We start from the raw sequence: 14260 nt of genomic DNA on the forward strand, positions 1-14260 counted from the left end.
CCCTTTTGCTGTCAACCAAAAGGCAAACATAACAACCAGAGTATTTATAATCTAATAAGAGGCATAAATTGATCCATATCAATTCATAACATAATTATAATTGAATATTGGATTGCTGTGGGCAATCCAGTCAGATAATCATGTCATTTTGACTTTACTCTCTCACCTGAAAAAAAAAATCGTTTGTCCAACTATAAAAAACAGACATTTCCAATGCTTCAATCAACTGTCCATGTACTGTAAATATGCCATTATGGTATTACCATGAAGCCCAACTCTAGCAGAATAAGAAAGATAGTATATCTACTTTAAGTAAAATAATAAAGTGCCTGCAGTTAGCTCTTTAGCTGGCAAGTGTGCAAGGAGACTAGCTCATCTCATCACCTCTGAGCTAGCTAGCTTGCTAGTTCTTTGACACTATTTACACTATGGAACTATAGTCAGACACTTTCTAGTCACGATAATAACGACCAATTTTAACCAACTTTCTCTGTCAGAACACTCAGCAATTATATTTGCTAACGTTTGAACTTGCTTACTTTCAATCTGCAGACATCACAGCCGGCAAAAACCATGGACACCATGGACACCCAGGAGGAGACTGATGTTATGAAGTCGCCCTCTGCTCCAAAAGGAAAGGGTGGCCGGAAGAGAAAAGCTGACTCTGAGCCCAAGAGTGAGTTTGAGTGAAAGTGTCTTAGAGGCATACAGACTCCTGAATTTAGTTGCTATGCCATAATGCTATGCCATTGTATTTTTCCTCCAGAATCTACTGCCAATTCCAGGGTCACAAGAAGCTCTGGAAAACAACCTACTATCTTATCAATGTTTTCAAAAGTGTGAGTATTGTTGCCTTGTCAGGATTGTTCTCTTGATATTTCAGGCTCTTGTGTTTTCTGCTCTAGAGCAGCGGTTCCCAACCTGTGGGGGGAAAAAAAATTGGTTTTATTTACTTTTTTTTGTTACAAAAACGTTTTAATTTTAAAAAGATAAAAAATCTTGGATTGAACAGCCTTGATCGTATTGTGTGTTGTGTGCGCCGAAATTTCCATCCGAAAAGAAGAAGTCAGCTCGCTTCTTGATTGGCTACATTCCATCCCGGACTCGCGAGCAGGGTTGCCAAATGGGATAGACATTTTCCACCCTAACCACAGTCTAAAACCGGTAATTCCACCCAAAAAACCAGAGCCCATCTGGCAACCTAGTCGGGAGTCGGGAGTTGCCCACACACATAAGGATGTTTGGTCGTAAATATAGAACACATACAACATTTACGATCTTGGTATTTGATCACCTGCTATATAAAACATCGCCGCTCGGCTTTAATGGTTTAACCGCTATTTTTAAATATTTTTTTTGCCACGCTCCCTCTAGTTTTTGGTGAAATTACGTTTGAGCGCTCGTGCGCGTGCACGCGAAGAAGGATTTGCGCGCTGAGTGGGCCGCGAATACTGGAGAGATCTGTAAAGTGGGCCGTGAGTACTAAAAGGTTGGGAACCGCTGCTCTAGAGTAAACTTCTCTCTCTCCCTTACAGTCAAAAGCGCAAGTCTGATGAAGTGAATGGAGATGCTACAAAAGCTGAACCGGAACCCAAAAAAGAGGAGCAGGACTCTGAGGAAGAGGTGAGATGTTCTTGCTGTGTGGGGCCCATCACTCAGATATTGTAACTTAATCTTATGGTGATGAATGCACCTGGTAACAAATAAAACATTTTGTAGGTTCAGGAAGAGAAGCGCCTAAAAGTGGAGTCGGATGAAAAGTAAGAGCTCTACCTTCTCCCATTCAACATGTAATTTCCCTTCTGAATGTGGACTCACTGTCCCCTGTCTATTCTCTTCCCAGGGAGGTCCCAGAGGATTCTACTTGTGAGAAAACTAAGCCAGTGGCTGCAGCTAAGGTAATCCCCATTGCTACCCTCAAGCCAGAACATCATTTGTGACGCTTACGGTGGGTGTGCTGACTGATCTGCAGCTGTGGTTATCAAGTGTATGTGCTGCAATGATTGTACCCACTTAGATAGCCTTTTCCATTTACACCTGTCCTTTCATGTAGACACAATCACAATATGGACAGTATCTGGATACACAATGTTTTAATGCAAGGTTTAAATGGGGTCTCGGTGTCCACCCTGAGGGCGGGGGGGGGGGGTACATTAATTGGGTGTAAGGCCCTGCAACAGTCTAGTGTCCTGCTACACAAACGGGAGATGGGGATCCTGCGTTATGAGCCATTGCTGGTTCATGTGACCTGGTTTGCACAAGGTGTAGCCTACTTACAGTTCACATAAAAAGGTAAAGTATGCAGGTTCCCAGAGAGCTGATCTGTGTTGTGGTAAATGGTAATTTATTTATTGTGTTGTCTGTTTCAGAGTGAAAAGCCACGGGGCTTTGCCAGGAACCTTGACCCAGAGAGGATCATCGGTGCAACAGACAGCAGTGGTGAAGTGAGGTTGTTGATGAAATGGTGAGTCTCACATGCACAAATGCCGACCTTGTACTTGTTGTCCCCACTCAAATCACACATTCACTCGTATTGCTTTTGGGAAACCCTGGTACCACTGTGGTGGTACTGTGGTACTGTGGTGATACTGTGGTGATACTGTGGTGATACTGTGGTACTGTGGTACTGTGGTGGTACTGTGGTACTGTGGTACTGTGGTGATACTGTGGTGGTACTGTGGTGATACTGTGGTGGTACCAGGGTTTCCGTTAGAAAAAACTTGTGCCGGTCAACGTGTCCGGGAAGATTTCAATGTGTCGGACAAACGGGAGAAATTCCGGTCATCATATTAGAATATAATATAGGTGTTTGTCGCGGTGATTAGCTCTTGGGACCCAACTCTACATGGCAATACTTGAAATTGGGGGTGTTCATGATTAACAGTTATTAGATTATGTCTAATGATCGCAAGGTCGGCAGATCGTTGGTTCGAACCCCGGCTGGCTACATGTCGAGGTGTAATGGGCAAGACACTGAACCCCAAATTGCTCCCAATGAGCAGGTCAGCACCTTGCATGGTAGCTTGCCACCATTGGTGTATGAATGGGTGAATGAGAGGCCATTGTAAAGCGCTATGGAATAAGGAGCTTTAAGTCAGTCCATTTACCATTTAGATTAACAGTTGACTAGAAATGTAACCGGTTATTCTTATTGATTGATTTGATTAATTTAGTAAAATAACATTGGCAGATGGTGGTGGTTTGATAAAACCAGAGGTGTAAGTTTGATAATAAAAAAATTTGACTTTCTGCTGGGTTTTTCCCTAACTGAAAAAGGGTCTTAGATGGGGGTCAGGGGAGAGTTATGGCTGCTAGGGGGGTTTTAGGATGGCTTTTAAGGCCCATTCCCGATTCACTTCCCTACGGCTCGTTTTGGAGTGCTGCTCACTTTGGAGCCAAGGCCTCTGAACAGAGCCACAAGGCGTAGGTAGTGGTTGAAATCTTTCCCAATTAAATGGGACAACCCTTCAAGACCCTGATGGGTCATCAGTAGTGTCATAGAAAAACATTGACGTTAGTGATTCATTCACAATTTAAGTTTTACACTATCAATCGATCAAACACGTCAAATCAAGTCATCAAATAACAAATAACAATGCTTCATTATCAGACCATGACAGAATAACAGTGCTCTGTAGGTAGGCTATCAACTGTGCTCCTACCGTGCCAGTCTGCACTGATATAGGACAACCGTGCAACAACTTCGTGGCTTTAGTTAAATTCGGGTGTCATATGCCATCAAAGGGGGGAAATACGACATGGAAATATGTCAAAATGCATGACTATCATGCCCAAATCAGCCGTAAAATATGTAACATTAGGTAGATAACGTTAGTAGACACGGAGCGCAGTTTTAGTTTAATAAGTGCAATAGCGTCATATGCCATCAAAGGGGGGAAATGCGACATGAAATGTTAAAATGCACCACTATCATGCACAAAACATGTAACGTCAGATAGATAACATTAGACACAGAGCGCAGATTTATTTTTATGGAGTTCTAAAATCCGATATGACAGGAACGCTGGAGAAACAGCCGCTGTCCATGTTATTAGTCAGCTACATGATATAACCCATCAATAATATGGCATAATAACAACTGTTCGGATTAGATTGCGTGTTTTGGTTCAAGAAGTGCCATAGCTATAGCTTCATGCCATCGAAGGGGGAAAATGCGACATGGAAAAATGTGACACAGCCCAATGAAAAGGGCTACCTGTAGGCGAAATCATTTTTCAGTTTTTTACATGTGCTTAAACTACAGATTGTAAGCTTTCAAATGATGCATCATACATTGAAATCGGAAACAAATTGAAGACGACATGAGTATTTGAAAGTTGCTACACCGGAAATCACTAAGCACATAAAATCCCCATCAAAGATAATGAATCCCCATCAAACAACAAGAAACGAAGTCATTGTGTTATAGATTACACTTATTTAATGAACGTAAAACTGTTCGGAAAAATAACGAGTGGGTACTTCACATCTTCGAGTTGAATGTTAGCTAAAAAAACGAAAATCTGAAAAAAAAAAAAAAAAAAAATAAAGACGAATTTGACGTCTTTCTCATTTCCGAGAGGTGTCCAGAAACACCAGGAGCAGTCACAAATGGTTGTGCTTGTTATAAAGAAAAGGTCTATAATACATTGAAAGGACATTAAACTAAGATAATAATATGGTTATAATTTTTCAAATCTTTATTAACAAGTAATTACAGAGAAACTAATGACATTTGTGGTTGTCTTCCACATTGCCTAGAGCAAAATCTGATTTCTGATGATTCGCAAGGCATCCTGGGAGGTAGGGCCATGGCTCTGAATGTAGTCTTGTCATGAAAAATCTCCAAACAGAGCCATACTCTAAATGAAAACAAGAATTGGGACACCCCTACACGTGAACGTTCAAAACTGCCGAAGGGGTGTAATGGGATTGGCCCTAAATGGTCGATTCTGGTGGCTCGTAATGAATACTGGACATTAATCACAGACAATTTGATTGCCATTAAGTTGGCTGGTATACAGGCTATATGGTTTTACATCCATACTATAGAATGACTAAAACTGAATCATAACCCATCCCTGCGTACTCCCTGCCTTTTGAAGTCCTCCTTACTACCGTACTTTTCATAATGCACTTCCAACTTTTGTTTACACTTGTGTGAATCTGCCTTTTTATTAGGGACATTTTCAGAAATGTCTTTAATAAATACGCTTCTGTCCTTGCTAGTTTGTAAGGTTTGGGTTGCCATGGAAATGAGAGCATGACTGACATGATGGAAGTTTATCAAACTTGCTACTGAAGGTCTATAATTAGTATGAGTCCTGAGCTATTCTTTTTCTCCCTCTGCTCTACAGGAAGAGCTCAGACGAGGCTGATCTGGTTCCGGCCCGTGAGGCAAACACTCGCTGTCCTCAGTTGGTCATAGCCTTCTATCAGGAGATGCTCACCTTCCATGAGTAGCACCCGATCACCTGTCAAATGTCCCCGTGGCCCTGTTCCTGTGATCACACCTGCTGTCATAACTAAATAACAAAGGCACTAAAAAAACATCTGGATCCATCGGGTCCAAGTGTCTGAATGCATGAATATACCCTCAAATACAAAAAAAGTATAGAAATTAGCATTGGAAATAAGTGTTTTCAGATGGTTAAAATAAATCTACTTCAACATCCTCTTGGCTAGTGCTCTCTCTCTCTCTCTCTCTCTCTCTCTCTCTCTCTCTCTCTCTCTCTCTTTCTCTCTCTCTCTCTCTCTCTCTCTCTCTCTCTCTCTCTCTCTCTCTCTCTCTCTCTCTCTCTATATATATATATATATATATATATATATATATATATAAACCCCTCAAAAAAAGTTCGGAAATGCTTTTCTTGTTGATTATTCCTCCCCTTTAATAATACCAATTGGTATTGTATTTGCACACGGTGTCGCTAGCCACCCATAGCTTGGCTAGTTAGTCCATTATGCAACCCTCTCGCTATTCTGGCTAACTAGCTGCTTAAACCGCTGTGAATGCAATGAATTGAGTTGTTTTGGAATGTAATGTTTTCTATGCACTCAATTGTGTAGGTGATTAGCTAGTTGATTGGTGCAACTTCAACGTAACGATATTAGCGGGACTTTTCATATCCACAAAGTCGACCGGCCATTCATTGTTGGCTAGCTAGCAAGCTATCGTTTTTTAGATTAGAGTGAGACAAGGTTTGGCTTGCTGGTTAGCTACCAGATCAGTGAGAACAATGCACTAACATGATACGACAAAACGTTGCCATATCAAATGTTACACAAACATTGTACTATTTAAAATTGCAGTAGTATACAAGTTGTTCTGCGAGTTAATTAGATTGATAGCATTGTTTGTCACTGTGCAATAAGAATACCTGATAGAAAAGTCTGAGGCCTCGAGCTCATCACCCAGATGATGCACCGATTCGCAATTAATCTGCGGCGTTTGCGTCCGAAGCATAGAGGGAAACCATAATTAATTATCCACGATCGTTGCTTAGCAACAAACGGCCAGTAAAAGAAAGTTGACCAAAACAAACGAATGAAACGATAACGATGGCGATGGGTCTTAACTACACAATGTTTCGGATGGAGGTATTATTAGGCAGTGTAAACTTTCCACCTAGGACATACCTAATGTTAGCTAGGCCTTATAGGCTGTCACCAAAGTTTCACATGAAAAATGTAACTGTTTTATTGATGACCAGGATAGCCTTTGAGCATTTGATGGATTTGATGGATCATTTTGGGAAAATCAAGACCCTTAATAAGTATTAAAAAGTCTTATCACGATTTTATGAGGTCTTGAATTTTGTAGGTATTTTTCTGAATTAGACTCTGTCCAAAGAGTTTGAGTCCTAAAAACCAGTGGCGGCTGGTGCAAAAAAATTAGGGTGGGGCACAGCAGTGTGGCGGGGGGGGTCCTCTTTCGCGCGCGCAGCGCGCGCGATTTTTTTCGCGTGCACGATTTTTTTCGCGTGCACGCGCATAAAACACGCACTGGCATTACAACCACTGTATAATTTCAACTTTCACCCTTAAAATGACCGTGTGGGCCATGGAGAAGTTACCCTGTCAACTACAGACACTGAGGTGGAAGAGTGACCGGTCTATGGACGTCGGTACGGTCCAATACCCAGTGTCAGACAAGGAGGAAGTCTAGTCAACAAGGCTAGTACAGGCCTCACAGCTACACTCAGGTTAATAAAGGTAGCAGATGAATATGTGTACTATGTGTCTGTGTGACATGGCTACATCAATGAGCAGAGATGAATGCTGCAGTCAGTAGTACAGTAACTATCTATTTCATAGACACATGATGGATGATGATGGAGAGTGATGGTGGTCAACACATCACAGCAGGTCAACACATTCAATGATGTATCACAACCAGACCATGTCAGAAACACAACCAGACCATGTCAGAAACACAACCAGACCATGTCAGAAACACAACCAGACCATGTCTGTATCACAACCAGACCATGTCAGAAACACAACAATGCATCAGCTGAGTTAAAGAAAACCAACTCTTACCTTGATGACAGAACATGAGCCGTGTTTACCCGTACCTCCGCCTTGCCCCGCGCATATTGCTATGAATAGTTCGAAGATAGGTGCTTGCACGTTAGGTGCAAGGCTGCTTGGTTAACCCATTAGCGGGAACATTATTAGTTGCACAAAATAGGCTGATTTAATTGACCATGAACATCAGAGACAGACATTACGAATGTTCATTTAAAATACTCCGGAAGCCCGAAGTCCGGAAAACCGGAAGTCGGGAGTCCTCAGCATAATGCATTGTCTGCAATACAACCGGAGATGTCTTGGCCAGGGCGCACAAATGTGCGTCCTGGCCAAGAAATAGAGACAGCCAATTGGAGCGCTGCTACAGCTCACGTGTACGCGAAAAGTATTCGTCCTGGCATAGACTTGCATTGACACGGCGCCCCGCGTTCTCTCCCTATGTATTTTAACAGTGAGTTTTACACACACACACACACACACAGATAAAAAATGTTATTGTATTGGAGGATTTTTAATGAATGCTGATAGGCGCCGACAGAATATCAGCCACATTTTGTGAATAAACAATGTTTATTTAAAAAAAAAACTTTTACAAATCGCAACAAGGAAGTGAAGGTGGGGGCGGCGCCCCAGCGCCCTCTATCGGCCAGCCGCCACTGCTAAAAACCTTTAGTAAAAGTTCGTGAATGTATTAGTTTTATTAAAAAACAAAGATGAACCGGAAATTCTGTTGTATGATAGTGGTCTAGTCTATTGCGAACTCAAACTGTTAAGTTAAAGGTGTCACTGATGTAAACGGTTACAGCTTGAAGTGGCGGTGAGGTCTGGAAAAATATTGACAAGGTCTTTAAAAAGTCTTAGAAAGGTATTGAAATTTACCTCAAGATTCCTGTATATACCCTGTGTATGTCACAAGCCTGAATCAATCAATCAAACAAACGTTATTTATATAGCACAAGTCAGCATTGAAGGCAACCCCAAGTGCTGAACATAACAACAATAGTAAATAAAGAACAATTCAATAAAACAAGAGGTAGGAGATAAGAAATAGGAGTAAAAGTGCAAGTTCAGATAAACACAAGATAAAAGCCTGTTTTTAAGCCCGTTTTAAGCTTTCTTTTAAAGATATCCACACTCTCTGCCACCCTCGAGTGTGCCTAGTCAAGTTTTACCTCATAGTAGGACCAGAAGCCAGCCTCCTTGGTGTAGTTGCCGACGGAGGCATTACCACTGGTAGGGGCTCCCACCCCACTAGTAGCTTCAGAGGCTAGGTGGAACACACGCCCATATGTAGCAAAGCCCATCCTCAGCTTCTCCACAGGGGTGCCCTGGTCTCGCCAGTACTTCATGGCATAGTCCTGGCAGAAAGATGGAGACAGAGAGAGAGAGAGAGAGAGAGAGAGAGAGAGAGAGAGACAGAGAGAAAGAGAGAAAGAGAGAGAGATTTACATAAATATGCTAAGCTCATTTTTGATATGCAGACCACCCGCATGACGTAGAATGTGCAATTTTATCCAAATCAGAAGCCGTTTTCTCACAGTGTTGAAGTAGATGAGCTCGCTAGTGTCGTGGGACCCTCTGTATAATGGGCTGTTGTGTCCTGTGACACTCTCCCAGCCACCATGGAAGTTATATGTCATCACACTAATGAAGTCCAGGTATCTAAAATGGCAGGCAGGTTTGGAATGGGATTTAAATGGCAGGCAAGTCCACTGTCACGCAGGCATGTTATGCTACTGGGTCATAAAACGTATTGCATTAAGAATATTAATACTTGAAAATGTGTATTTCAGAATCAGAATTGCTTTTATTACATCTTACTGTACAAGTACACAAGAGTACAATTATTTGGCTTTGGTGGTTCCTCAACGTCGATTTTTTTTTTACCTGCTTATCTCTGCAATTTCGTAGCCACTATCGATGTTTCCTTTCCCAGCAGGCACTGCTGCAGTGAGCATTAGTCTGGGGCGGCCAGTGGTCTTGCCCTCAGCCTCATAGGCCTCCAGCAGCTCCTACAGTAGAGAGAGGGGTTTATTACACAAAATAATCACTTTTATTACACCTTACTGTACTTACTGTTCTTACTTAAGTACCTAAGAGTAAACATCTTTGGCTTTGGCTCCTCAACATTGCAGCATTCAGATAAATAAATAAAAAACATAATAACAACAACAACAACAACAACAATAATAATAATAATAAGTAACATAAGTAAGTAAAAAAAGTACACATTGAGAGAGTAATAAAGTGATGGATTTTACAGTGGCTTCAATAGTGCAAAAGATGCTGTGCAGAGTACGATGATATGACATGCAATATACTACAATACAGTACGGTAGTAAATTACTCAACCAGTTTTTAGTATTCTTCCAGTGTGTATCTCCAAGAGCCTGGGGGAAATAGCTGTTTGTTAGCCTCTGGGTTTTAGCCCAGAGGCTTCAGTACTGTTTCCCTGACGGCAATAGCTCGAACAGTTTTTGATTGGGCCTAGAAAGGATTGTACTAGAAAGGACTGTACTTTACATCTGTGAGTTTCACTGGTTTGGACCTGGCCAGATTGTTAGATATCTTTTGCTGAACTGGAGACGATCCAGCGCTTGGTAGCAGTTGATGTTGATAGTTCTGATGTTAACAACGTCTACTCTTGTCTATTCTATTCAAATGTCGGTTCTCTGACCTTGCACAACAGTGTGAATCTCTGTTTGTCCTCTGGGGGGCTCCCTCGTGCTCCAGGGTACTCCCAGTCCAGATCCAGCCCATCAAAGCCGTGCTTCCGCAGGAAACTGATAGAGGACTGGATGAACGTCTGTCTGTTGGCTGGGGACGACACCATCGCTGTGAACCTAAGGAGAATTAGACGAAATGATCATTTGCTACTGATAGTGGTAGAGTGTTATATTATGAACACAAAACAGTACACTGCTGGTTATCCATGTAGAATAAAACAAACTAAAAAGTAAATCTTACTGCTTGGTGCCAAAGTTCCATCCACCAACTGCCAAGAGTGTTTTAAGTTGAGGGTTTCTGTTGGATAACACAAACACAATTGTCAGCAAACAGCAAAACCTCCCATGAAATCTATACCTTCTATGAAATACCAACCTGTCTTTCAGTCCGTTGAAGGATCTGTATAGAGTCTCATCATTCCACTCAAAGGTGGTCAGCTCGTTGGCGGTATTGATGATGGAGAAGGCGTAGATCAGGTGGGTGCAAAGGAAAGGGTCAATATCAGTTGGCATGTACTTTCCAGTTCCAGGCCTGTACTGGGCCCAGTTGGTAAAGTAGCATACCAGCTGCGAGGTAGAGCCTTGGACAAGAGAAGATTGCAATAATATATGATTTTACAGTACAGATACAGTATTTTTATTACTTTGTCTCTGTGATTCTTCAGATTCAGATTCAGATTCAATTTAATTGTCATTGACAGAGTACAAGTACAAAGACAATGAAATGCAGTTGGGCAGATTGCACCAAAGTGCAAAAGCCATAAAAGTATGGACAGACATTTGTACAGCGTGATATGTACAGACAAACCCGCCAAATCAAGATCTATGGTGCTGAGGAAAGGGAAAGTGGAGGACAAGTTCCGGTTTACCATCACAGGCACAGCCATCCCAACTATCACAGAGAAGCCAGTCAAGAGCTTGGGCAAGGTTTTTGACTTCTCTCTGAGGGACACAATATCCATCAAGTCGACCTGCACTGAGTTGGATGGCTGGCTGAAATCCGTGGACAAGTCAGGCCTACCCGGGAAGTTTAAAGCCTGGGTTTACCAACATGGCATTCTTCCCAGGATCCTGTGGCCCCTCCTTGTCTATGCGGTCCCTATCTCAACAGTGGAGACCTTAGAGAGGAGGGTCAGCAACCACCTCCGGAGATGGCTTGGATTACCAAGGAGTTTGAGCAGCACCGCACTCTATGGGAACACCAACAAACTGCAACTGCCCTTCAAATCCTTGGAGGAGGAATTCAAGGTGACAAGAGCCAGAGAAGTGGTTCAGTACAGGGACTCAAGTGATCCGAAGGTGGCTAATGCAGGGATCCAAGTGAGGACTGGCAGGAAGTGGAGGGCAGAGGAAGCTGTTCAAGAGGCAGAGGTGAGGCTGCGTCACAGGAGCTTGGTGGGAGTGGTCACACGAGGTCGAGCTGGGCTTGGATCCTTTCCAACTCCCCAAATGAACACCAGGGGGAAGGAAAAGCGCCGCCTTGTTCAGGAGGAGGTGAGAGCAGCAGTGGAGGAGACAAGAACCTGCAAGGCAGTGGGAATGAAGCAACAGGGAGCTTGGACGAGATGGGAGAATGCGATTGAGAGGAAGGTGACCTGGGCTGAGCTTTGGAAAGCCGAGCCTCACCGCATCAAATTCCTCATCGAGGCAGTCTATGATGTGCTTCCAAGGCCGTCAAATCTGCACACATGGGGCATAGCAGAGACACCAGCATGCCAACTGTGTTCCAAGCGAGGAACCCTGGAACACATCCTCAGCTGCTGTACAAGGGCCCTTGGAGATGGACGGTACAGGTGGAGGCATGACCAAGTCCTGAAGACCATTGCTGAAGCCATCAGTGCAGGACTTGTGTGGGCAAAGCAGTTCCGACCCTCCAAGAAAACCATCGCCTTTGTCAGAGCTGGGGAGCAGCCAACCCCTGCCAGGAAAACATCTGCAGGCATCTTGACCTCTGCAAGAGACTGGCAGCTGTTGGTTGACCTTGAACATCAGCTGAAGTTCCCCAGCCACATTGCAGTCACCACCCTGCGACCAGACATTGTTCTCTTTTCTGAGTCCACCAGGCAAGCAGTGCTGCTGGAACTGACAGTCCCGTGGGAAGACCGCTTGGAAGAAGCCTTTGAGAGGAAGCTCTCCAAGTACGCGGGACTGGTCAGTGACTGCCAGCAGGCTGGGTGGAGAGCGAGGTGTTTCCCAGTAGAGGTTGGTTGCAGAGGATTTGCAGCCCGTTCCTTGGCCAGAGCCTTCAGCAGTTTGGGCATCGATGGAGAGAGAAAGAGGAGAGCCATCCGCAGTACCACCAATGCGGCAGAGAGAGCCTCTAGATGTCTGTGGCTCAAAAGAGGAGAGCCATGGAGTCATGGTAGCTAGTTAGCCATCTGGACACAAGCTGGGGTCTGATCAGCCCCGGCTGGGTCACCTGGAGGAGGGTGTATGATGTTGAAAGACCCGAAACGCCCGATGATTCCAGGAACATCACTGAAGATGTGTCCAGAGGCATCAGTAGATGTATGTACACAGACAAAGACGAGGATGTGTACAGTTAAGATATGTGCAGTATGATATGTCTCTATTCTATGCTACTGTTTTCAGTGTTGGAGAAGTGGGTTATCTTACCTAAATGGCACAGGACCAGGAACAGACCTTCAAAAGTACAGATTCAATAAGGTCAACAAAGAGCATATCACACAAACAAAACAAAACATGCAACTTTCTTCAAGGGAATTGTTGAAAAATGTCTTTACCTGCCAGTAGAGTGAGCTTGGTCATTGTGTTTGTGAATGCAGTGGCAGGAAGAGAGAGGATCTTTTATTGTGCCTAAAAAACAGAACAGGAACAGGAACATGGAACAGGAACAGAAACTGTAAACATATCGTTTTTTCACATCACAGCAACCCAAGTGCTCTGACAATGTGCAAATCATCATTTTTCTTTCCCAATCATCTGACTTTCCACCAAAAAGCTATGCTTTAGCAACAAGACTCTCAGCTTTGCCTTCTTACCTGCACACCTGCATGTGTGTGTGTGTCTTTTGTGTTTTCCTTTCCTTCTTCTAAGTCTTCTCCTGGCACTCGAGTTACCCGGTCACGCCTCTTCAGTACACTAGACTTACAGATGATGTTGGCTGGCTCACAAGCACTTACCTAATGTATGTTGCTATGTTTCTGCTGTAATTGTTTGTGATATTTTACTGGCGGATCTCTATGATGATTTTTTATGAGGTACAATTGTATTTAATTTTGAATTCGGTACATGCTAGTTAATTGAGGTGCAATAGTTGAACTCGACCTAACTGAAATAAAATATTTGTTTCTGTATTTTTCTGTACTGTGCCAACTAAGCTGAATGTATTGATGTGAGAGATTGCTGAACATAAGATATATGGTAACTGTCATTGACTTATCCTTATTGTGCATAAATAAATACAAGTACCAAGTACCACCTATCCGCCCTCCTAGGTGTCACCGGCACAGCCCTCTCCTGGTTCCAATCTTACTTCTCAAACAGGGGACATTTTGTCACCATCAATGGCTCGAGTACCCCCCAGCCCCATTCAATCAAGGCGTGCCTCAAGGCTCTGTGCTTGGACCCCTCTTCTTCACCATCTACGTGCTTCCTCTCGGCCAGATCCTCCGTCATCACGGCCTCAACTTCCACTGCTATGCAGTCCCTTGTCAACTGGCTGCACAAAATAGAAAACTGGATGACATTAAACCTTCTCAAACTCAATAGTAAGAAAACAGAGCTCATGGTTGTGGCACCCAAGGCGCTGCTCCGGAAGGTTGGCGACTTCATCCTTGAGGTTGACGGCTGCTCCATCTCCCGAAGTCCGCAACCTGGGCGTCGTCCTTGACTCCACCCTCTCCTTACAGTCACACATCAAATCCATCACCAAATCTACCTTCTTCCACCTCAAAAACATTGCCGACCTTCCCTCTGACTCTGTGGCCGAAACCCTCGTCCACGCCTTCGTCACCTCCCGCCTGGACTATTGCAGGTTC

General features: G+C 43.5%; 1 protein-coding gene across 1 annotated transcript in view; it reads right to left on the reverse strand.

The window, feature by feature from the left end:
- LOC308160362 (acidic mammalian chitinase-like) overlaps positions 1-13898 on the reverse strand; it is a gene marked incomplete at both ends in the record, with an annotated part of 41268 nt that extends 27370 nt beyond the window's left edge. The window contains 8 exons of the mRNA XM_080534275.1: positions 8706-8891; positions 9072-9195; positions 9421-9545; positions 10211-10376; positions 10501-10557; positions 10636-10826; positions 11307-11358; positions 13828-13898. Of these exons, the coding sequence (XP_080390401.1) occupies positions 8706-8891; positions 9072-9195; positions 9421-9545; positions 10211-10376; positions 10501-10557; positions 10636-10826; positions 11307-11358; positions 13828-13898 (972 nt within the window). The remainder of the gene's footprint in view (positions 1-8705; positions 8892-9071; positions 9196-9420; positions 9546-10210; positions 10377-10500; positions 10558-10635; positions 10827-11306; positions 11359-13827) is intronic.
- Positions 13899-14260: the final 362 nt, after the last annotated feature.

The sequence above is a fragment of the Nansenia antarctica genome, assembly GCF_963989245.1.
Source record: "Nansenia antarctica genome assembly, chromosome: 6".
Taxonomy (NCBI): Eukaryota; Metazoa; Chordata; class Actinopteri; order Argentiniformes; family Microstomatidae; genus Nansenia; species Nansenia antarctica.